Here is a 22021-nt window from a genome sequence, read left to right as displayed (position 1 = left end):
CCGCCTTCCGATGCTACAGAGTGATGGGAGACGCCGAGGCTGGGGCTCTTGCCTGCAGCCTCCTGCCTCCCCCTGGGAGGGCAGGGCCAACCCAGCGGGGACCCTCCAAGCCAGGATCGCGCTGGTATTATGCCGAGTGGGGGAGACTCGCCGAGTGTGGGAGCGCAAGAGAGGTGTGGTTCCTCCCCCCACCCCTTAGTGCCGCCTGCCCCAGTTCCACTGAGGTCAGCTTCCTGCCTTGGACCCTAGCTCCCACAGCTCGCCCAGCTCCGCCGGCTGCGCGCAGGCATCCGGGACACCAGGTGGCGCTGGCGCTCCGCGAGTCTCCGCCAGCCTCACCTCTCTGGCCCCGCCCGCCCCGTCGGCTCTGGCCCCGCCTCCGGACGCCGGACGAGGCGGACGCCAGAACGAACCGCGCTGCTGCGGCTGGCGGACGTGGTTCGAACCGGGTTCCGGCCGGCAGCGTGTCCTCCTCGGCTCCGCCTGGCGTCCCGGGCCCCGGAGGACCTCCGGGAGACGACAGGTGACGCGCCCGTGGAGCGGAGCGGTGGGCGTCGGGGCGGGGCGCGCCTGGGGCCCCCTGGTCCTCGCCGGACGGGACAGACCCTGCTCGGCCGCCCCTTCCCCGCCCCGCGCGGCCCGGGCCCGAGGCGGGAAGGCAGGCCAGGGCTGAGGAGATGGTCGGTCCAGAGGGAGGCGTTAGTCTTGCCCGGTCTCAGGGCGTGTTTTCAGTGGGCGCTCGGCCTGCGGCGTTTCCACGTGCTTCAGGCTTGGGTCCCAGAGCTGCGCGCGAACAGGTGGTGAGCGTGGGTTGGAGAAGACACGTTCCGCCGCTTGTCAGCGAGCCAGGGCCAGTCCAGAGATGCTGCCTTTCCGTTTTCTCTGCTTGGCGGACCGCCCTGCTGCCCGACAGTCTAGACAGAAGCTACCCGACTTCAAACCCGGGGGTTTTCACGCCCTGAGTCTGCAGTCCACGCTCTTGCTGCCGCCTGGTGGGGAGCGGGGTGCTCCCCCCTGACCGTGGGGTCACTGCCCACTGACCACGGGCTTCTGTCCCCTGTGCTTTGGCCAACAGGCTGTGGACCCGACGGACCAGAGCTTGAGACATGCTGAGGAGCTGGGCTTGGCGGCTCGTGCGTCCGCCGTGGCTAAGAGCATTCCTGGCGGGCGAGTCTACCTGCGAGGCTCTGGGCCTGGAGCTCGGAGTCCGCTGCAGCTCAGCTGCGCTGAGTGCGGGTGAGGGAGTTGTTCTGGGACCTGAGCGCCTTCCTGGTGTTTCAGGGTGACATTACAGCAGCGTCTGGGAAAGTGGGCGGGAGCTGGCTGGAAGGGGCCTGCTGGGGACTCTGTGCGTGTGTCCCCACTCCCAGGGCTCCAGCCCCTTGGGAACTCAGCTACATGGGGCCCCCGTTCAGCCCCTCGGGTTTCTCTCCTTCAGCGCTGAGCCGCCGAGACCAGGAGCTGGGCAGGCCTCCCTTGGGCTGCTGCTGGCCTTTCGGAACTGGTGCCCTGGATTCAGTTTGGGGCTCTACGTGTTTTTCTTTTGGGTTCAATCACATGTTTAAAATGAGTTTTTTTGGTTTTTTTTTTTTAAATACACGTGATCTAGCCGCGGGCGCCCCTCTCCCCTGCACCCACCAGCGGGCCACGTGGGGCTGCGGGAAGCCTCGTGCTCAGGACTGACCGAGGACATCACAGGTTGGGGGGGACTCCTTCCGAGACCCCTCTCCCTGTGAGCAGCTGACGAGCCAGGGCCCCTCCCCGTCCAGGTCTCTGTTCCTCTCGGAGAAGACGACTCTGGCCTGGAGCCCAGCCCTGAGCTCCCTGCTGCGGCCACTGCTGCCAAGCCTGCTGAACACGCCTGGCGCCGGTGTCCAAGCCCTGCTGTCGCCACGACCGTCGCCACGACCCCCACCACAGCCAGCCAGCTGGTGGACAAGGTGAGTCTCCTGCCGGGGTGAGGGGAGGGTGACCCGGGGGATGCCGGCCTGGGCGCAGATTACCAGCTGGTATTAGGGCCGAGTCATGGCCGTGGTGAGCAAGAGGAGGCCCGGGTGCCCCCATGGGGTAAGGGCTCGAACTACAGCCTGGCAGGGGTTGGGGCAGGCGGTTCTAGACCATCTTTGAACTGTGCTGAGTGTGTGATGAGCAGGAGCTCCGTGCTTCGGGGTGGGGGCAGAGGTAAGACCCCACCGGCAGCACTGGGACCCTGTGTCCTCCCGGGGAGCCCGGCGCTGCGCCCACCTTCATTCCATACACAGCCAGCCCTTCAGAATACGAAAGATAGTTTATTGAATCTGTACATTTCCATTAAAACCTTTACACGTAAAAGCTTTGTAACAAACATCGCAACTTAGTGTTCTCTGTCATATAAATAAAATATACACTAAGATGTACGTCTCGCACAACAGGGAACGCGGGAACAGCGCGGCAGGAGGTGGCCGTCACCCTAGGAGGGCGGCGTGCGGAAGCGGATCTTCTTGGCTGTTTCCACGTCGGACTTGGCAACCAGAAACCGCATCTTCTTGCCCCCGTTTCGGATCAGGTCCACGGCTCTGAAACCCAGCGCAGGGGGAGAAGGAGGGAGCCAGGCTCGCGTCGCGGGGACTCCCCACAGGCCCAGCCTCGGGACAGGTGAGGCAGGCAGGGCTTTGGCAGAACCTGGGATAGGGACCCACTCTGTCACCCTGCTGTGACACACCCCCTCGAGGGGGCCCCCCGGTGGGGCTGCTGTGTGCTCAGAGCTCGAAGGAGCCGACTGAGCGCTGTGCCTCCGCTCCCTCGCCCCCAGCACAGGGTTGGGATGGGACCTGCTCATGGACCAGGGGCTCCCCTGGTGGCTGCAGCACGAGGGCAGGGGGTACCTCAGGTAGCTGACACCGGTCAGGCTGCTGCCATTCACCTCCAGGATGCGGTCTCCCAGGGACAGGCGGCCGTCCGACGCCGCAGGACTGCCCGGGAGCAGGGTCTGGATGTAGAGCCCGGGGGCGCCCAGCGGCGTGTGCTGGGGGAGAAGTGGCGGTCTCAGGCTTCTGTGTGCCCAGGCCCGGCTCCCTCACGAGCTCTGCCACAGGACTGCGAGGGCAGCACCAGACACCGTCATGTCCTCTGCAGGCCCTTTCCTCCTCTCAGATGCCTGCAAGCCGCCCGCTACACCCCTAGCCCAGACCCCGGTCCCGGTCTTCCCCATGAGCTGGGGGCCGGTAAAGAGAGGGCCCGGCCCGGCCCAGCAGAACCCAGAGGGCCACTCACCAGCCCGTCGATCAGGCCCATCCCCAGCCCCGAGGGGCCCCGCTCCAGCTCCACAACGAAGACGTAGCAGAAATCCTCCGTGCTGGAGCTGCGGCTGGATGGGGCCGGAGGGGGCTCGTCCGCGGGACCCACGCTGTCCCCTGGGTGGGCAAGGAGTGGGGGGCTCTGTCTCCACTGCTGTGGCGGCCTGTCCCCAGGAAGGGTGCTGTGTTCTAGCAAGTCCCCGACTACTGTCAGGGTAAGGGGTCCAGGCCACACCCCCGCGTGTTTGGAAGAGGCGCCTCCATCCCCCTGGTGGCTGGCCCTTTCCAGCGGCCGAACAGGGGCCTCTGCTCAGGCTCACTCTCCTGAGACCCTCCTTCCTCCCTCTGCACCTCTAAGTGCTGACTCCACCTTTGTTCACGCCCCATGTCACGGCCCATGTCTGACCCGGCCCCCCAGCCCAACACCAGGGCCCTGAGCGAGCCTACCCCCTTCTTGAGCTGGAGCCACCCGGAAGGACCTGTGGTTGTGGCCCCAGCACTCAGATCCTCAGGAGCTCGGCTGGCGCTGCCATGGCCTAGAGAACCCCGTCCCTCTGCCTCCCCGCCTTCCCCTCCTCTGTGCTTGTCTCCTGAGCCATCCCTCCCTGCCCCCCTCTATCCTCAGGGTAGTGACTTAGTCCCACAGATGGCTCCGCATGGCCCAGCCACCCTGGGCAGGAACTGCCAGGACCTCACGGGTGGCATAAGTCCCAAGGGGCTCTGCCAGGTGGCAGCAGGGCTGGCGTGCGGGCATGAGCCTGGGGACATGTCTCACCTTCTGGAGCTGCGTTCCTCCTCCCTTCCAGGAGCACTTTCCCACAGGTGCCTCTAGGCTCGGGCCAGTCAGGGACAGCGGGCTCGAGGCTGAGTGGGGTGCTGGGAGGCGTGAGTAGGCACGAGGAGTCTACGTGCAGGGGGCCAGCCTGGGGGCCCCCGCGGCTCTGCCTTCTTGAAGGGCCCTGTGCACGGGGAGCCCCCGCAGAAGCCAGAGTGTGCCCCTGGCCAGCTTCACGGGCTCCCCTGCAAACTAGCGGGCCGCTCTGGCCCTCAGAGGTGGTGTGGTGCGGGCCCTGGGGGGCAAGGGGGAGAATGAACTCAGGAACTCAGCGGCCCGGCTTGGTGGGAGAACTAGAGGGGCTCCGGGCACTCCCAGGGGCAGCAGCCAGGCCCTGAGCTAGCTGCCCCCGGCCGCCTGCTATCCGAGTCCGCACACCCCCAGCTGCACCCGGTACCTCGAGGCCCCCTGGCTGGGAAGGCCCCCCAACGGGGCTGGGCTTGCTGCGCAGACTCCACAGGAAGTGGCGGATGTAGAGAAGGTGCTGGTAGATGCTGTCGTCCAGACAGTCGGCCTCCAAGTCCACCTGGAAGCCCTCACTCGGCAACACGATGGGTGGGGGGTTTTCATACGACTCCAGGACCTCCTCTGTTGGGACGGGCAGGGGACGGCATGACCGGCCCCGCAAGACCAGACTTCCTGTTCCTCCCCAGGTGCGCCAGCCACCCCCACCCCACACCATCAGGGCTGGGGACGCTGCCGTGGGGGCATCCGGGCAAAGGCAACCGGCCCAGACCAGCGCTCTGCCGTCTGTGTCCAGTGACCCGCCAGGGCAAAGCTCGAGCTGCCAGCTGGAACCTCTGCCCACAGCGGGCTCCGGGCACTTCCCCTCCGGGCACTCCTGCCACCGCCCCCCGTCCACTGTGACCTGCATGAGGCCCTGGGACCCAGACGGCGAGGGCATGTCTGCCCTAGAACAGACCCAGCCCGTGGAGGCCCCCGGCGGAGCACCCCCACGTGGCGGGCCTCCGAAGTGAGGAGCCCACAGTCCTGCTCAGGGCAGTGGCTCCGTCCAGGCTGAGCCCCTGGGGGACAGGGACACAGCTTCCAACTGTAGTTTCTACCTCCTTGTAATTTCTGTGTGTCACAGTGTATCATGGCAGCAGAGAGATGTGTCCCTAATTGTGAGACACAGGCCCACGTAGGCCCTGTGTGCGCATGCACATGGCAAGCACACCGTCTCCGCACGCAGACCCTGCTCTCCTCTTGGTCGTCTATGCCCCAAGCGAGGCTGCAGCCTTGGGCTCAATGGGTAGGGCCCAGCCGGACCCGGCGGTTGGATCTGGGTCATGGCCTGTAGGCTCTGACTACCCCCACCCCCCTCTGTGAGGGTCCCCAGGTGGGGGACAGGGCAGGGTGTTCCCAGAGGAAGATGCGCCAGAGTGAAGGTCCCCGAGGCTCTGCAGGCTCCCGTAGGAAGCCCCCCAGGGAACTCCCTTTTGCCCCAACACGGTGCACAGGGCCCCCAGCTCCTGGCCCAGAGGCGGCTCACCTGACTTGAAGGCATCCGGGCTGTCCTGGGCGCCTGGCTCCCAGGCACTCATGGGGCCCACGGCCGAGGCCAGCTGGTACTGGGTCAGCAGCCGGTGCAGCTGCGCGGGGCTCAGGGCGGGGAAGGCGGCCCGCAGGTTTGCCCAGCTCATCTGTGTGACAAGCAGCAGCTTGTGGTCAAAGGCTCCCGGGTGGCACAGCCATACCCCCAGGAGGGGTGATCGAGGCGCTCTGGGGGCAGAGGGCCTGGGCTGCCTGGCCCCAGGTTCCCAGCTCGCGGGGGGGGGCCTTGGCACCCCTGGGGGCAGGTGAGGTCACTGAGGGGCCCAGGGGGCAGCCAGCAGGCACCCCACCCAGGGCTCTGTTTACTGATTATGCCTCCTGCCACGTCACCACCCCGGGGCTGAGAAGGGAGGGAAAGGGCCCCAGGGATTTGAAAAGTGGGATTCCTGCTTCATAGCACATAAGAGACCCGACCCACTAGGTCGAAGGAAAGCATGAAGGCAAAGCCTCCTCCCACCTGGGACGCCCAAGACTGGCTCCGTGGGCACAGGGCAGGGAGGCTCCCTCAGGTGGGACCAGCAGCCCAAGCTGTGCGGAAGGTGAACTTGTGCCCCAAATCCAACAGCCTGCGCCGTCCCGGCAACCCTGGGCTCCGCTGGCCGGGGACGCCCCTCCTCGTTTTCTGGGTCCCTCTCTCCTCTGCGGGTGAATCCGCCTCTCTGTGACGTCGTCATTCATGACTGCCGTTGGAGGCGCTGGCCCAACTTGTGCCCTCTGGGGCCCCCAGCTTCTGACGTGTCTCTCGAAAGAAAGCACCCTGATGGCTATCTCCAGGATATGTCCCGTCTTATTCTTCCAGAAGGTTCAGAGGCTTCTCATGGCCGTGGTCCTGACGCTGTGGCACTCAGTCCCCCTGCAAGTCTGTTCCACCTTCAAGCTCTTGGTTCCTGGCTGCATGCTCTGGAACCTCAGGGAAAGTGGGGGGAGGGGCGCATTGGTCCCCCCATGCCGCGGCAGCCACCTCCCCTGCTCTTTCCTGACTCAGTGTTTGGAGCCTGGGCCTCGCGGGCGGGTCCTTCTCTCTCCCCTCCCTTCGCTCCTCTGCCGCTCTCTTCTGGATTTACCGCCAAGAGGCCAGGGCTGTGGGTAGCCAGCGCCTTTGCGGGAGGGACATCCGTGTCCTGAGGCGGTGCCTTTGGGTTTGCTCAGTTCCGAGAATCCCGGCTTCCGTCCCATGGCCGTGCGGCATCCAGGGCTGGTGTCAGCGCGGGTCCAGCACACTCCCGTGTCCTTAGCCAAGTGTGGGGACACTTTCTGGGTGAATTCCTGGACTTTCCCAATCTTGCCACTGAATGCTTCCTCTCTGCTATCATGGTTTTAGTTTCTAAGAATCCTTGTGGTTCTTTTATAAAGTCCTGTTGTTATTTTATAGACACTAAGTCTTCTCTTTACGAAGGTGGTTTTTAAGTTTCTTCTCCCTGAAGTCTGTTTCAGGGAATGGTGAACTGTGGCCTGAGGCCTATATTTATAGGGCCCGCAAGCTGAAAATGGTTTTCACATTTTTATAAAAGCATTAAAACAACGAAGAACCTGGGATGGCCAAATTCTCCGTGGCCCACGAAGGCTGAAACATCGACCACCCAGCCCTTCAACAGAGAAGTCTGCCAACCCGATCCGCATCCCCCACCCCCTCTCCCCACATCTGTCTCTCATGTCGGAACCCGCTCCCTCCCGTTCCCAGAGTGGGTGCTGAGTCTGCCCGGCTGGCTCACGGTGGGACGCAGGTCTGCACCCCCCAGGCTGTCACCGACCACCCAGCACCACCAGGCACTCCCCTGCCATGGGGAGGGCACAGGCCCCACTGAGCGGGCAGCAGTCGCGCCTCCAGCACTCAGAAGCTCCCTGGCCCGCAGGAAGCCCCCTTTCTCAGAGTGAGACTCCTGTCATCAGGACGTGGCCTGGGTTTCCCAGCCCAGAGACCCTTCGCCGTCTGCGCTCTAGAACTCATCCCGAGCGCCCAGCTGTGCAGGAAGGGGCAGTAGGACGCGGTGCCACGGCTTCCTCCTCTTCCTGTGTGTCTCCCGTTGACGAGGGTGGCTGGGCGCCGATCCGGGTACTGGTGGCCCCGTGACCTCCGTGCGCACGTTTGGGACGTGTGGGCCACAGCCCCTGTGGCGGGACAGCCACGGCAAACTCCGAGTGGGCAGCCACGCGCCCATTCCTGTGAGCAGTTTTAAATGCTTTCCACAGTTTGACAAAGACGCGGTTGTTACTACTCGTTGTCAACGTTCGTGCTGAAGATGTCCCCTTCCTCGTTCCCACACTGGCCGTCAGTGACTTCCCACTTCTTCACGCGCTTCAAAGAGCCACTCCTGGCCTCTTGCTCCTCTGCTGTCTCTTCACACGGTTGGGTTTGGCTGCTCGGCTCCAGGGCCAGGACCTCCCTTCGCGGGCCGGTTCCCTACACGTTCTCGGGCCTTCTCCGAGGCTCAGACGGGCACCCGCCTCCTAGCTCCATGGGTCTCCTCTCCGCGTTCTTTCTCCATGGGGGCTCGTGCCACCGAGAAGCCAACCAAATGCCGAGGTTCCATCTGAGATCTGCACCCACATGTCCTGTTGCTGAATTTTCTCTGGTGAACCCATGTGTCACTTCAAGAATAAAACAATCCAGTAACTTAAAAGACACCTGAGCAGGATCTAGTCCCCAGCACGTGGGAGGTTGTCTGTACCCGCTGAGTGATCCGTGCCCATGGGGCCGCGGCATGGCCAGCACGAGGCTGAGGTCACTGTGCGGGAAGCTGGTAACACCTCGCGGATGCACGGCCAGCCACCAGTTACCACTGTTATTAAGAGCACCGGTGACCCAAAAGCACGTGAGACCTGTGTGGTGACCCTTGGGTTGAGAGAGGGGCTCCGACTTGACACCAGTTGGGCGGGTCCGTGACTCCCGCAGGGGCGTCCTGCTGGCTACGCCCAAGGTGCTCATGGTCCCGACGCTCCCAGCAGCACCAGCCAGGCAGACCTCTCCCCACAGTCCCTGGGGCACTCCTGCCAGGCGGGAAAGGGACACCACCGGTTCGCTTTCGTGGATCATCCGTGACCACTGTCGGGTAGCTACCGGGGGGCTAGGGGGGGCCTAGCTTCCTGTCGTGCCTCTGACAAGTAACCACACACAGACAGTTCCGGGGGGCCAGATGTCCAGCAGACATAGGGCCGAAGCCAAGGAGCCAGGACGGCTGCATTCTCCTTGCGCACCTGGGCCGTCCGAATCTGGCTGGGGCCTGTGCCCAGCTTCTGGAGGCCGCCACAGCCCACAGTCCCTCTGCAGAGCCAGCCGGGGCATCGAGTCCCTTCTCCCATCCTTTCTCGGACCCAGGCTTCTGCCTCCCTCTTCCGCTTCTAAGGGTCACGTGCTTAGACGGGGCCCAGTGGACAAAGGAGGACCCCCATCTCGGGGCCCCTGACCTTCATCACACGTGCAGACCCCCCGGCCGTGTGGGGTCAGATGGTGCAGGGCCTCCTGCCTGCAGGCAGGCACAGCTGTGGGACAGAAGCCCTATGCAAGCCCTTGTGGGGTTGACCCCAGAAGCCAGCGCCGTGACCCTCACCTGATCTGTCGGGCGCCCCCCTACCTGGATGAGCTGCGCGCGGGGCGTGGCCAGCAAATTGAGTGTGCAGGAAAGCTTCCGGAAGAAGCGCTCCCCAGCCTCCCCGTGGCCGGCGCTCCGCATCCACTCCAGGAGTTGCTGCAGGCGGGCGCAGGCCTGGACGCCGCGGGGCCAGTGGAAGCAGCTCAGAGAGGGGCCTGGGGCCAGGACAGAAGGTCTCACTTGATGCCCACCTGCCCCCCGACACAGCAGGCTTCCTGCCCACCCCCCCCAGGGGGCTCCCCAACGCCTATGCTCCCTGATGCGAAACCTCTGAGAACAGGCCTGATGACCATACATGGGCTTCCAAGGCCACTAGCCTGCTTCTGGACCCCTCTCTGGGAGGGAGGGCTGGAACAGCCACAGAATCCCAAATGCAGAGACCACACCTACAGCCGAGGACCCCTGCTCCCACCCAGATCCTGCCCACGGACCCCGACCAGCCCAGGAAGGCCACGCTGGTGATATGTGCCACAAGTCTGCAGCACGGCATGGTCACGTCCCTGTGTCCCAGTGGGGCTCCCTGGCTGGAAGGAACTGGCACCCCAAGCCCCTGGCAGGGAGGAGAGCCAGGGGTGCAGAGGCCGCGCCCCTTCTGAGCCTGTCCCTCCTCGCTCCCGCTGGGGCTGTGTGGAGATAAAAGGAATCAGAAAAGGCCTATGCAGATCCCACCCCTACCCCAGGGCTGCTCTGCAGACCCTGCGGGACAGTCCTGCTCCTGGAGGTACCCGCTCCGCCGCAGAAGCTGCTCTCCTGGGCCTCGACCTGCCGCCTGGACCCCCAGGCAGTGAGATGCCTCAGCCCCCCCAGTGCCCGCCAACACCCGCTTGGCTTCTCCCGCAGCAGGGGTAGGGGTCTCTGGCCCCCGCCCCGACCCTCACCCTTGTCCAGGAGCTGGTTGAAGAGCAGAGTGCTGGAGAAGAAAAAGAGGTAGGCCAGCATCTGCGAGGCGATCTCGGGGTGCACCCGGAACTGCCGTAGGAGGTCCATGGTGGCCTGGTACACGGACACGACATGGCGCAGTTCCTCAGGCAGCTGGGGGGCGGAGCACCAGCTCTCCCGGCGCTCCGTCTGGAAAGGGGGGCACTCCAGCAGGGCCGGGAGGCAGACGTACAGGGACTGGGGGCGAGAGGGAAACACCAGCTGCACACAAGGCCCTCCCTGGGCCCGAGTGCGCGTCCTGCCGGACAGGCCCCAGCTGCCTAGGGCCAGCTCCGGATAAAGGTGCAGAGGACACCCGGAGGGGTAGAGAGCCCCAGCCAAAGGGCTGGGAAAGAGATGCACCACAGGTCTGGGGGAGAGGGGGGCTGTGCCCCTCCTGTTTTAGCAGACAGAAGAGTGGCCAGCGGGCAGCCTGCTGGTCTCTCGGGGACCACACCCCCAGCACTGGCACACCCCTCCCGTGGAGCGGCGCCGGGCACAGCAGCCTGGGGGCCAAGGCAGCAGCCCTGGTGGAAGGCCGGGGGGACGGCAGGCACCCACACTCGTCGCGGGGGTGACAGGGCAGCATCGGCTGCTCCCCAGAAACAAGGTGAACACACACCTCCATGGGGAGTCCTTGCTGCCACCACCCCTCAAGGTGATCCTGGGACAACAGGTCAAGGGCCACGCGCGTCCCCACTCGGACCCCCGGGCACCTGGGCTGGGGGCTTCTCCCCGTTTGGCCGAGACACTGAGGCTGTGTCCTCCTCAACACGGGGCTCTGTGTAGCTGGGAGCAACTGAGCATAGGGCTGCCTGACTCAACTGTCTTAACCCCATCGGTTCTCCGAGCACTGACCCCAGCGTGCTGTCCCCAACCAACCCTTCTTGCTTCCCGCTGGAGAGCAGCTGGGCCAGGCTCCACGTGCCCCAGCAAATCCATCTGAGTTCACACTCAGTCTCGGCAAGTCCCATGGGCTCCCCCAGTCAGGACCACTTGCCACCGGGGCCCCTCCTCTCTCCACCTGCCTGCACCCTCTCCATACCCGGAGGCTCCAACGCCCTCTCTGCTCGCCACAATGGCCACCAGTGCCCACCGAGCCATGCTCCACCTTCCGAATCACTGCCCAGAGCCTCCAGCCCGCCAGCAGCGCGGGCCCTGCACGGCCGGCTCCCAGGACAAGGATGATGCGAGCAGGAAGCTGAGGAGCTGGGAGCAGGCCTTCGAGGGCACAGAGGCAGCCATTAGAGCCCCAAAGTGGGACGAGCACCCGTCTCCTTCCCGACGCCCCGCCCCCAGCCCAGGGGGTGCCACGAGGAGCACCCCCCCGCCGCGTGGGAGCGAGCCAGCCGCACGCAGCACCTTGGAGACGTAGTACACGCACTGCTGGAAGACGTGCAGAATGACCTCCTCCAGCGCCGCCATGGCCTCCTCGCTGGCCGTCAGTGCGCAGGAGAACAGCGACTCCCTGGAGCCTGCGGGGAGACGGCAGCACACGGTCACCCCCAGAGTGCGCAGGCCACGTCCCCATCTGGGGTTTGGGGCCATGAAAGCCAAAGCCACCCAGCCCGGCCAGCTGCCCCCCAAGCCCAGCTGCCGCGCCTTCCCGCAGCCCCGTGCTCCCAGGCCCAGCGATGCCAAAGCCACGCGAGGCGCATCCTCAGCTCGTTACTGAACAGACTCCGGACACGTTTTCTACTGGAACCAGCAGCCCCAGCAAAAGCAGATTGTGACCCAGGTCCCCTGCAGCCACTTCTCACTCCGCACACAGGTCAAAGGAACACCGGCCGGAGCTCCGAAGGAGACCGTCACTCCCCAGAACCGTGATGTTTCCGAGAAGAGAGAGACCAAATGGCCTACGTGCCCCGTTCTCCCCCCAAGCACCCGGGAGAGACTGCCTGGAATCTCGGCAGCCCCACGGAGGGAGGCAGCCTCGGCTCCATGCGGGTCCCCCAGAACCACAAGCCCAGGGGCATCCACCTCCGCCATCAGGCTGGAGCTGAGCCTAGGCGGCTGGCAGGGAGGCTGCCCGGCAGGGTGAGGGGGTGCCCGTGGATGCCCGGTGATTCCTTCCTTCTGAGAAGGGTTTCTGCAAAGGCGAGAAGCCCCCGGGGAGGGGGATGTCCTGAAGGGCCCCCCCCCCGACACGGGAGACATGCGGCAGCCCAGTAGCGCTCAGCCAGAGCGCCCGCGGCCCAGTCTCCCGCCCTCAGCAACTCGCTTCGCTGCAGAGCTGCAGCCAGGCGGCTGGGACGTGTGTGTCCTGCAGAGACTGGCACTGCTCATTCTGCTACGGCCTTTATGATCCCGCGCAGCGCGGATCCCCTGGTCTCGGGTTCTCCTCCCAGGGCTGGGAGGGAGGCGCTGGGTCTGACGGGGCCCCAGGAGCACAGAATGGAAACAGAGCCCTCCCTCCCCACCCCCAAACATCTGGGTGCACCACTGTGCCAGGCCCTTGTCTTTGCAGGGCTCGGGGCTCTCCTGCCCCTGGGCCCACAGAGCACCCCCAAAGGGCTCACTCCCCAGGAACCTGCCAGAGGCCTGCCCCGCCTGCCCAGGCTCCTCTCCTGAGTCCGGCTATGGGGTCGCATTTGGGACTGACCCTGATGGGGTGTGGCTGCTCCCGGCAGCCGCACTAGCCTTCAGAGGAGAGAGAAATCAGGCAACTTTGGGGGTCCCATGGCTTGGGGAAGCAAGAGTCTCTTACTAGGCTGCTGGACTGTAGCAGCCCCGGGTTTACAGAAGCACGCAAGGTGCCCACTGCTGACCGCGGCCCCTGGAGATCAAACATGACCCCCAGCCGACCAAAGCCAGCAGGACCCGAACCAAGAAACCAGTTCCGAGCCCTCTCCCTGGAGCGGGGCCCAGACCAGGGGACCTCCTAGGCAGCCAGCTTGTCTGAGAAAGCCCACCTCTACCCCCACCCCCCGCCATGGGCATGGGGGCTCTGGCAGAAGAGGGACGGCAGAAAGAGGAGGCCCAGACTCTGCGGAGCACAGCCACGGGGAGGCTCCCGGCAGATGCCACATGGGTCGCTCTGACGCCACGGGAAAACCAGCTGAAACACTTGTTCCCGTGGTGCAGGCTCTGCTGGGTTGCTCCCAGATGCAGGGTCCCTGTGCTCGGTTTCCAACCGAGCTGACACTCACACGAGCCTCTTGGGGGTCAGAGGCCTGTACTTGAGGCCCCCAGATCCACAATGGCTGAGGCAAAGCCACGAAGGCACCCAGAGAGTCTCCGTGGATAAAGTGCCCCCACCCCCGCTGGGCCCACCTCCCGGCTGCCCGTGGGAGGGAGGAGTCCTGGGTAAGAGCTTGGAATAACCGAGATTGTTTGTGGAACGCAAAGGCGATTTTCCAGCATTCAGGACGTGACATCTGTTTTCAGAATTCTTCCCACAGAAATTTCCTGCTGAAGGTCAGGAGGCCGAGAGGCAACTCTAACCTGGCCTCTGGCCTCTGCTGATGTGATGTTTCCTCCAAGCTCTCCAGCGCCTGCCCCACACAGGACACTGTTTGTGGGACGCCCAGATCGTGCCGCAGCTTCCCCAGCCCACGCACTCCCCAGGATGGACAGAGGCGGGGCCCCGGCCACGCAGCAGCTCTCTCTCCCAGCAGCAGCCAGCCTAAGCGACCTCCAGGGCCAGACCAAAAATAACTCCCTCCAAGAGCAGAGGCAGCAGCTACGAAGCGGAGCCCCCATCAGCCCCATGTAGCCCGTTTAACGCAGCCAGATGCGGGGTCCCTGTGCTCGGGCGGCAGGCCCGACGGGGCCCAAAGACCACAGCCTCTCCCCAGAGTGTGTGAAACCAGGGCAGACGAGATGGGGCCACGGGACTCACCCACCAACACTGCGCCCAGAAGCCACGGCGGCAGCGGTTCTCCCCGCTGACTCTGCTGTGGCCAGAATGGGGGGACTGTCAACACCCCCAAGCTCAGAAGGGCCCCCGGCGCTTGGAGACCAGCCAGAGGCCCAGCGCTCCCCAGCCAGCCCCACGTCCAGAAGAGGGGCCCCTCCACTCGGAACCGCTGGAGGCCCCAAGGACACCAGCTTCGGAGGAAGGAGGCCCGAGGTTCTGGGAGCACCACGCTCGGGACAGCCCAGTGCCCTGGCTTTGGAGATGCACAGGGAAGGCCGTTTATGTCATATTTGGGGGGGAAAAACCAGGTAAAGGGCTGCTTCAGGCCCAGGCCTTGGGACAGAGCACACAGCAGCCTGTCCCGGGAGGTCTCACTGGACGCCTTGCACAACGTTCACCCAAGGATAACAGGGATAGGGGCAATAGGTCAGCAGGCCTGAATGCCCACTGGGACACAGAAGGTTCCAGAAGCCCTAATTCCCAGGCCCCAGAAGTCCAAGGAAGCTCCCATTGTCCCTTTCACTGTGAGGTGGGGGATAAGAAAACACAAAGAAGCCATGACTGACGAGAAGGGACCCAGACACAGCGCTGGCTCTGCGAACCATCACCCCGACACGTCCCCGCCAGGCCTCCTCCACTGGCTCCACGTGGCCCACCTGTCTGCAGAGCTCCCAGGCGGCCGAGCCAGCACACAGTAGGACAGTCCGCCCTGTGCAGACCACCGCCCCTCACCGTCAGCCACCAGGAGCCCCTCAGCTCTGGGAATCCAGCCCCTCCTGGGGACTCAGCAGGGTCTCACTCCACCTGGGCGAGGTCTAGGGCCGGGTCCAGGGCCCCAGGCTACCTGCTCAGGGTTCTTCCACACCGTGCCCACGGCCACCCCCCAGGAGACACGGCTAAGCACACAGACGCCTAGCTGCGTCTGGCAGACTGAGCCCACGGGGGAGCCTTGGCCAGGGCTGGCCTGCCTGCCTGGCTTCCCTCCCAGCTCCAGGGGGAGCGGCGGGGGCGGGGGGGGGGCAGCTTTCAGTGGCAGGGCCACTGACCACGCCTGCCCAGGATCCCCCTACCACAGGGACAGAGGCGGGTGAGCGGCTCAGGTTTTGTCACAGGAGTGAGGGAGTGGGATCAAAACCAGGCTCACCCATGGGAGGCTGTGACCCCGGCCCCTGGGGCCACCCCCCACTCCTTCTCTGCTTGTTTCCCGGGACCACAAGGCAGACACGTAGCAATTAAAGTCCCAGCCAGCCTCAGGGCCGGGCCGAAGCCACCCTCTTCTGGAAGCCCCCACCTCCGGCTGCCCCAGGCAGTCTCTCCCAGCGCGCCATCTCAGGTTCTGCGGGCGTATCCCCTGCCACAGAGACCCCAAAGCCACCCAGCCCCCGGGGCACCGTGTCTCCTCTCAGAAACCCTGGAGCCCCCAGTAAGGGAGAGCCTGGGGCCGAGGCACTGCGTGCTTTCTACCTGCCTCCCCAGGCGACACGCGGCGGAAGACGCTGAGTGCATGACACGACGGGGGACCCGAGGCTGGGTCTGCCTGACGCCAGGGTCACCCCCTCTCAGAGGGACCCCGACACACCACCACCTCCTTTGATTCAAGCGGCCAACTCCAGCCTGGGATGAAGAAGGGCCGGGCCGCTGCCCCCCCGGGGGCCCCCCCGTCCCCCCATCACCCCGGGGCAGCAGCCCGCACCTGTGACGTCCAGCTCCTCCTCCAGACTCTGCAGGTAGCGCGGGCACTTCTGCTGCAGGAAGTACAGCAGCTCCACCGAGTTGGACATCCAGAAGAGAATGTGCTGCAGGTCCGGGACCAGGCCCGCCATGGGGAAGCTGGCCAGGGAGAGGGGCTCCTGGCTGCCGAGACAGAGGACCCAGAGTTAGTCCTGGGCGGGCCCCCGGGAAGGGAGGCCGGATCAGCACGGTGCACACAAGGACGCGCGTTCCAACGGGACACCAGTGGGACCCCAGCAAACCCCCGGCGGCCCGGCTGGGACAGGGGCTACACAGACACGCCGCGGGACACGTGGGCTGGAGACCCATGCGCTCCAGACGGCACAGGGGCCACCAGGGGCAACAGCCCTTGGGAAAAGACTCTCATAAACTCTTCTCGCATCTCTTCTGGGACTGAGACAGGGAGGGAGCGCGGAGGAGCGCGTGGGTATGCACAGGAGGGGGCGGCCGGCGGGCAGGAGCAGCAGCGCGAGTTCAGGCTAAACATGGGCAAATGATCTGCTGTGAGAGGCGCACAGGTGGGATTAGCTAAGGACGCCTGGTCGTAGCCGGAAGACCGTGTGGAGACTCCGTGGGTCAGACAAGGCCCTGAGAGCGCGGCACTGGGAGATTTAGGGTTAACAGGAAACCAGAGGCTGCCCAATTCAGGCCTGGCGCTGCCCACACACGCTCTTCACACGGACTCCCCTGCTAGGGCCGCACGTGTCGCTGCAGCTCGTTAAATCGGAAAGCTTCCAGGCCCCGGGCACAGGGCTGGAACCTTCCTGCCCCTCTAATGCCCATTACCTGCCTGGGCGACAGCCAGCTCAGGCTGGAGGTAGACCTGGGGGCGCTCCTCCCTCCTGGGCCGGCCCCTGGAGACTCCATGCTCCCTTTCTGGGGGACGATGGCGACATCAGGGCCACCTGTCTCCAAGGGTCCGGTGGGGTCCGGCCCAGCCCAGATCCACCCCAGGCCCCTCTCCTCGCCTCTGGTCTCCCATGCACCAGCCCCTGGGATCCACGACCTTGTGCCTGCGGCAGGAAGCCCCCAGCACTGTCCTGAGGCACCTCTCCAGAAGTCCAGGGGATGTGGCGAGGCCGTGCAGATCTCTGGGCGTTCCTCGACTGCAAGCGTCAAGGGCCGGTCTCTCTGGGTCTGATGTCCTGTCCTGTCGCACCTGCTCAGCGGAAGCAGGTCAGCGGGCTGCGCTGTGGTGGCCTCTGAGGATGCCCGAGCCTGGTGGCTGCAGGGCCAGGACACAGTCTCTGGGGCCACCGTGACTGCATCTGGGGCCTCTCCTGACACATGAGCACAGATCCGTTGATCAGCAAACCACCCAGACATGACTCGGGTCTGTCTGCGTGGGACAGCACCCTTGTTGCCCAGCAGAGCGAGCGACCCCGCGCCAGAGCACCATCTTGTTGGCGGACAAGGAGGGGCAGGCCAGCTGGCGACATCTGCGAGGACAGTGCTGTCCCCGGGCCCGGCCAGGGCACAGGGCCCTTCGTCCTGCCTGGCGGGCACCACAGCAGCTCAGGGACTTCCTGTCGTTCGTGATGGTCACAGCCAGGGTCACGGTGGCCAGCTTGTGGGGCAGCCCCCGTGGGCCCGGGTGGGGACCTCAGGCTCCCATGTGCACGTTCCTCTCGTGCCTGCAGTTTCGTTGCTCTGACGTAGCTTCGCTCGTGTCACCGCGGTGTGGCTGCTCTCTCTGCCCTGCTCCCCACGAGGGAAGGCAGTGGCTTTGGGCCAGTTGTCCTCGCTCTCACCACTAGTAGGTCTGCGGCCGCCACCCTCCCGCTTGTCTTCCAGAGCCCCAAGTGCTGCTCCTCCAAATCCGTGCCCCCCCGCACACACGTGTGCGCACACAGGCGTGAAGAGGTGCAGGTCAGTAAGAAAGGATGGATCGGGCTCTTCGGAGCCGAATTCCATTGTGTTTTCCACATCCATGGCCCTTCTCACTTTCACCCAGAACTCAAACGGACAGACGGGCCTCTCCTGCCGAGTCAACCACCAGGTATGGCCAAGTGACGTTTCGGTGTCAAATCACAGCACACCTGCCCCCGCAGGCCACACACGGCGGTGCACCAACGCCGGGGCCCGTGCCCTCCCTTCAAGCGAATACTGAGCAGAAGCAATGGTTTTACGGATGGGACCCCAAAAGCAGACAAGTGGGATGACCTCGCGCTGCCAAGCTCCTGCATGGCGGAGGAAGCCACAGCAGAGTAAAAAAGCCACCCACGGTGCGCGAGAAACACTTGCAAACCCTGCATCCGAGCAGGGCTAGTTTCCAGACCCGGAAGGAACGCCGATCATTTGAAAGCAAAAAACACTAACAACCTGGATAAAAAATGGGTTGAAGTCCTGAAGAGAGACTTCTCCAGAGAAGGGCACGCGGAAAGGTGCTTAGCCTCGCCAACAGCCAGGTGAACGCAAACCAAAACCATGACGCGCGCTCGCCTCATACCTGTTGGAGTGGCCGTCGTTGAAAGGACAAGAGATGACAGGTGTTGGAGAGGGTGTGGAGAGACCGGAGACCCTTGTGCACTGCTGGGGGGTGGGTGCAAAAGGGAGCGGCCGCTGTGGGAAACAGGACGGACACCCTCAGAACACGGACAGTGGCGCTGCCGTCTGACCCAGCAAGTCCACGTCTGTGTATTCACCCGAAGGAACCGATCGGGATGGCTGAGCAGTGCTCGGGTCAGCGTCGATACGGGACATGTGGGTCACACTCAGTGTCCACGGACGGAGGACAGGGTAAAAATGAAATCTGGTACATGGTCTGATGAAATATATTTCAGCCTTCAAAAAAATCAAGGAAACCCTGCAGTATTCTAGGACACAGATGAGCCCTGAAGACGTTCCGCTAAGCGGACTGAGCCAGTCACAGAAGGAAAAATACCACAAGATTCCGCTGAGATATCTGAGAAGGCCCAACTCAAGCAGAATGGTGGCTGCCAGGGGCTGGAGGGAGGGAGGGACTGGAAACCGCTAATATGCACTTCAGAACTTAACGGGGTGGTTTTTGGGGCGCCTGGGTGGCTCAGCTGGTGAAGCATCTGCCTTCGGCTCAGGTCGTGATCCCAGCGTCCTGGGATCAAGCCCTGCATCGGTCTCCCTGCTCGGCGGGGAGTCTGCTTCTCCCTCTCCCTCTGCTGCTCTTCTTGCCTGTGCACTCTGTCAAATAAATAAAATCTTAATAAAAAATTCTTTAAAAATTTTTTAAGATTTTATTTATTTATTTGACAGAGATCACGGGCAGGGAGAGAGGAAGGGAAGCAGGCTCTCTGCTGAGCAGAGAATCGGATGCAGGGCTCAATCCCAGGACCCTGGGATCACAACCTGAGCCGAAGGCAGATGCTTTAACCCACGGAGCCATCCAGGCGCCCCTAAAATACTCTTTTTAAATAAAAATAATAATTAGGTGTTTTTTACCACAATAAAATAAATAAAAATAAGCCAAATCACTGATTGCACAATATAAATTTTTAAAAACCTATTTGGGAAGCATATGGGAGAGAAATTACTACCGAAAGGAAAATCAAATGCATTTTTGCTAATAAAAATTAAATTAAAATTTAAGAAATTCCAAAAATATTCAAAATTCAAAGAAGAAATTGAAATAGGAATTATGCAAGAATAAGGAAATAAAGAGGTCAATGGAGCAGAAATCAAAACCCAAGTAAGCAGAAACAACAAAACTGGTCCTTTTAAACATGACGACAGATAAATCCGGGAAGATAAATCGAAGGGAGGTAAGTAGAAAGACATAAATTCAACAGGAACTAAATATGTGAGAGATGAAAATAGTCCCAAAAGAATACAAGGAACAATTTTATCCTAGTAACTTGGACGACGAAAGCAGAAGTCCCCAGAACCAATACAAGCAGAGGGACAGAACCACACACACAGATAATCACTGAGAAAGCGGGCCGGGCCAGGGCACCCAGACACTCCCACAGGCTACCTCACCAGCCCCCACGGCCTCACCATACACGACCTGACGCGGGGAACTGGAAACAGACCAGGCGGCCCCGTCCGCTTTCTGGGAACCTTGCTATTAAAGTCAGACCAGGACAACGGGTGAAAAGTCCTAAATCACTTTGACATGTGAATTCAGATGAGAAAATGCTAATTAAAATGTCCACGAACTGTCAGTCACCATCCTGCACAAATCCGTAGCCACGAAGGGCTAAATCCCAGGGACTCGGCCACGGATCCAGATCTGAAGAGTGGCTAGTGCCGCGCCCGTGCTCACGGGCGTCCAGGGAGAAGGCTGAGGACCATAGGGGCAGAAAAAGCACGCAGTGAAGGTCCCCAGTCGCCCACAATTTGACAAGAAGCACAGCACGTGAGGACCCGAAGCCCGCGGGGCACAACGTTCATGACACGGAGCTCGGGTGTGGGCTCTTGCGTGACTGGTGTCATCTGGGCTTTTCTACACTTTGGAAGTGAATCAAAGACTGTTTAAAAAGGAGGAGAAAGGCAGCATTCCCTGGGGATGGACACGGGGCTGTTTTTTGGCCCTAACGACAGGCATTCTGGATGCAGACCGTGCAGAAGCTGCTGGGGGGAGGCCTCAGTTTCCCCGATGAGTGGGCACTTGGGAGGAGGAGGAGCTACTTAGGGTGAGGGCTGGGGGAGTCCCTAAAACCTTGGCTCCATCCCCTCCAGGCCCCAACACCCCCCTGGAAGCCAGGCTGTCCCTCAGGCTAGGGGCAGGGGTGAGGCGGCCACACCTGCCCCGGGTCCCCAAGGCCAGCCCCTCACATGGAAAACCTAGCGCACGGTGGCGGGCGCTGTTGTCTCCGCCGCCCTCTGAGGGGCCTGGTCTACACTGAGCGCCACAGGGTGAGCTGGGCGGCAGAGCCCGGGCCTCCCGGAGCAGACTCTGCCTTGGGGGCACTGCACTGGGCTCTGAACACGTCCCCTATTGTCAGCGCAGGCCAAAAAGCCCGCGTGTGCGAGCGGCCGCACTCCACCTCTAGTCATTGGCACATGGGGCGGGGGGGACTGCGGCCCCAGGCTCCACTCTGTGCCTGCGACAGGGGCAGAGCCGAGTCCTCCTTGCCCCTCATGGGACCGTGGACAACACCGAAGCACAACAGCGACAGCACGGTGGCTGCGGACCAGCGGCAGACACAAGAGTCGAGCAGACCACGGACCCAGCTGCGATGGGCAGGAACCACCCCTGTGACCATGGCCCCTCGGCTGCTGCTGCACCCGCACAGCCCAGAGGGACGGCCAAGCTGCGGGCTCCAAGCGCACTCGCAGTGACACCGTGGGGCTCCGCTGCGCGCCGGGGCGGGATTCCAACACTGGCGAAGCGCACGGGGTGTTCACGCTCACTGTCGCCTGAGCGTGCACGGCACAACCACACGGCACACTGCCCAGGGGCACGTGGCTTGTTCTGGCCTCTGCGCTTACGGACGAGGACTTAGGAGCAGGCCGCGTGCACCCCGTGTACCAGCACCTCTTGGCAGGGCCCCTCAGGTGTGCACACGGCTGGTGGCTGCACACGCCCGTCCCCATCGTTAACACCGGTTCCCCAAGTCCCAGCAGCGCTATGCACGCAACGGCAGGGCTTTCAATGGACACGGACTGCCCTAGCTCCACGCTGGGAGTCTGCATTCTCCCGAAGAGGCAGGCTCGCTGGAGCACCGTCACTGGGGGAAGTGAAGGCAGGACGAGGCTCTGGAGAGGTTCTCGCCGACTTGGTCTAACGGGCGCCCTGGAGAAACTCCCCAAACCCAGCGCTTCCCAGGGGCCGAGCACAGACATGGAAACAGCCACTCGGAGACAGAAGGACAGTGCAACAGAAGCCCATAGCTGACCGCAAAGGCGTCTGCCCCCCCATCTTGGCCCCATGGGGCGGTGCAGGTCTCCCGGGATCTAGGGGCCCACGGGGAAGCCAGACTTACAGCTGCGCCTGCTTCTCCGCCAGTTCTTTGGTTTTCTCCTACAGTTACAAAGACAAGAGAGCAAACATGAGAAAACAGGATACCACAGGATGCGCTCCATGAGAACACCACTAAATCCACGGACACCGTCCACCTAAAAACCACGGCGCTGTTGCGGCAGACGTCCTGCACCGTGCAGGCTGTTTACCCGAAGGGCGGCTGGAAAGGGTAAGTTTCCCTTCCATTCCTGAATGTGACCTGCGCACTTCCCGCGGCAGACAGAACCTACACCCACTCGCTGACGGAACCACCGGCGCGGTGAGAAGTAAAGCGTTCGCGCGTTTCACACACCCTGGAATGAACACTCGACGCCGCTT

At 63.2% G+C, this 22021-nt stretch overlaps 1 protein-coding gene and 1 long non-coding RNA gene across 6 annotated transcripts in view; one reads left to right on the top strand and one right to left on the bottom strand.

Annotated features, from left to right (window-relative positions):
- The first annotated feature begins 1285 nt into the window (after positions 1-1285).
- Positions 1286-9219, top strand: LOC123934075. Its single transcript, XR_006816733.1, has 3 exons — positions 1286-1940; positions 2412-2634; positions 7089-9219. It is a non-coding gene; the product is annotated as an uncharacterized LOC123934075 (long non-coding RNA).
- Positions 2431-22021, bottom strand: part of RADIL (Rap associating with DIL domain) — a 112029-nt gene continuing 92438 nt past the window's right edge. For 3 of the 5 annotated variants that reach the window (XM_045993986.1, XM_045993988.1, XM_045993989.1), the window contains 11 exons: positions 21666-21703; positions 15725-15885; positions 11535-11647; positions 10133-10370; positions 9237-9409; positions 5603-5753; positions 4508-4698; positions 4051-4345; positions 3253-3392; positions 2865-3004; positions 2445-2661 (listed from right to left, as the gene is read on the bottom strand). In XM_045993986.1, the coding sequence (XP_045849942.1) occupies positions 2445-2661; positions 2865-3004; positions 3253-3392; positions 4051-4345; positions 4508-4698; positions 5603-5753; positions 9237-9409; positions 10133-10370; positions 11535-11647; positions 15725-15885; positions 21666-21703 (1857 nt within the window). Of the gene's footprint in view, positions 2662-2864; positions 3005-3252; positions 3393-4050; positions 4370-4486; positions 4699-5602; positions 5754-9236; positions 9410-10132; positions 10371-11534; positions 11648-15724; positions 15886-21665; positions 21704-22021 lie in introns of all 5 variants that reach the window. The other 2 variants (XM_045993990.1, XM_045993987.1) reach the window with 2 other exon arrangements.

Source organism: Meles meles, chromosome 21 (genome assembly GCF_922984935.1).
Source record: "Meles meles chromosome 21, mMelMel3.1 paternal haplotype, whole genome shotgun sequence".
NCBI classification, from domain to species: Eukaryota; Metazoa; Chordata; class Mammalia; order Carnivora; family Mustelidae; genus Meles; species Meles meles.
This window is presented reverse-complemented; position numbering and strand designations above follow the sequence as displayed.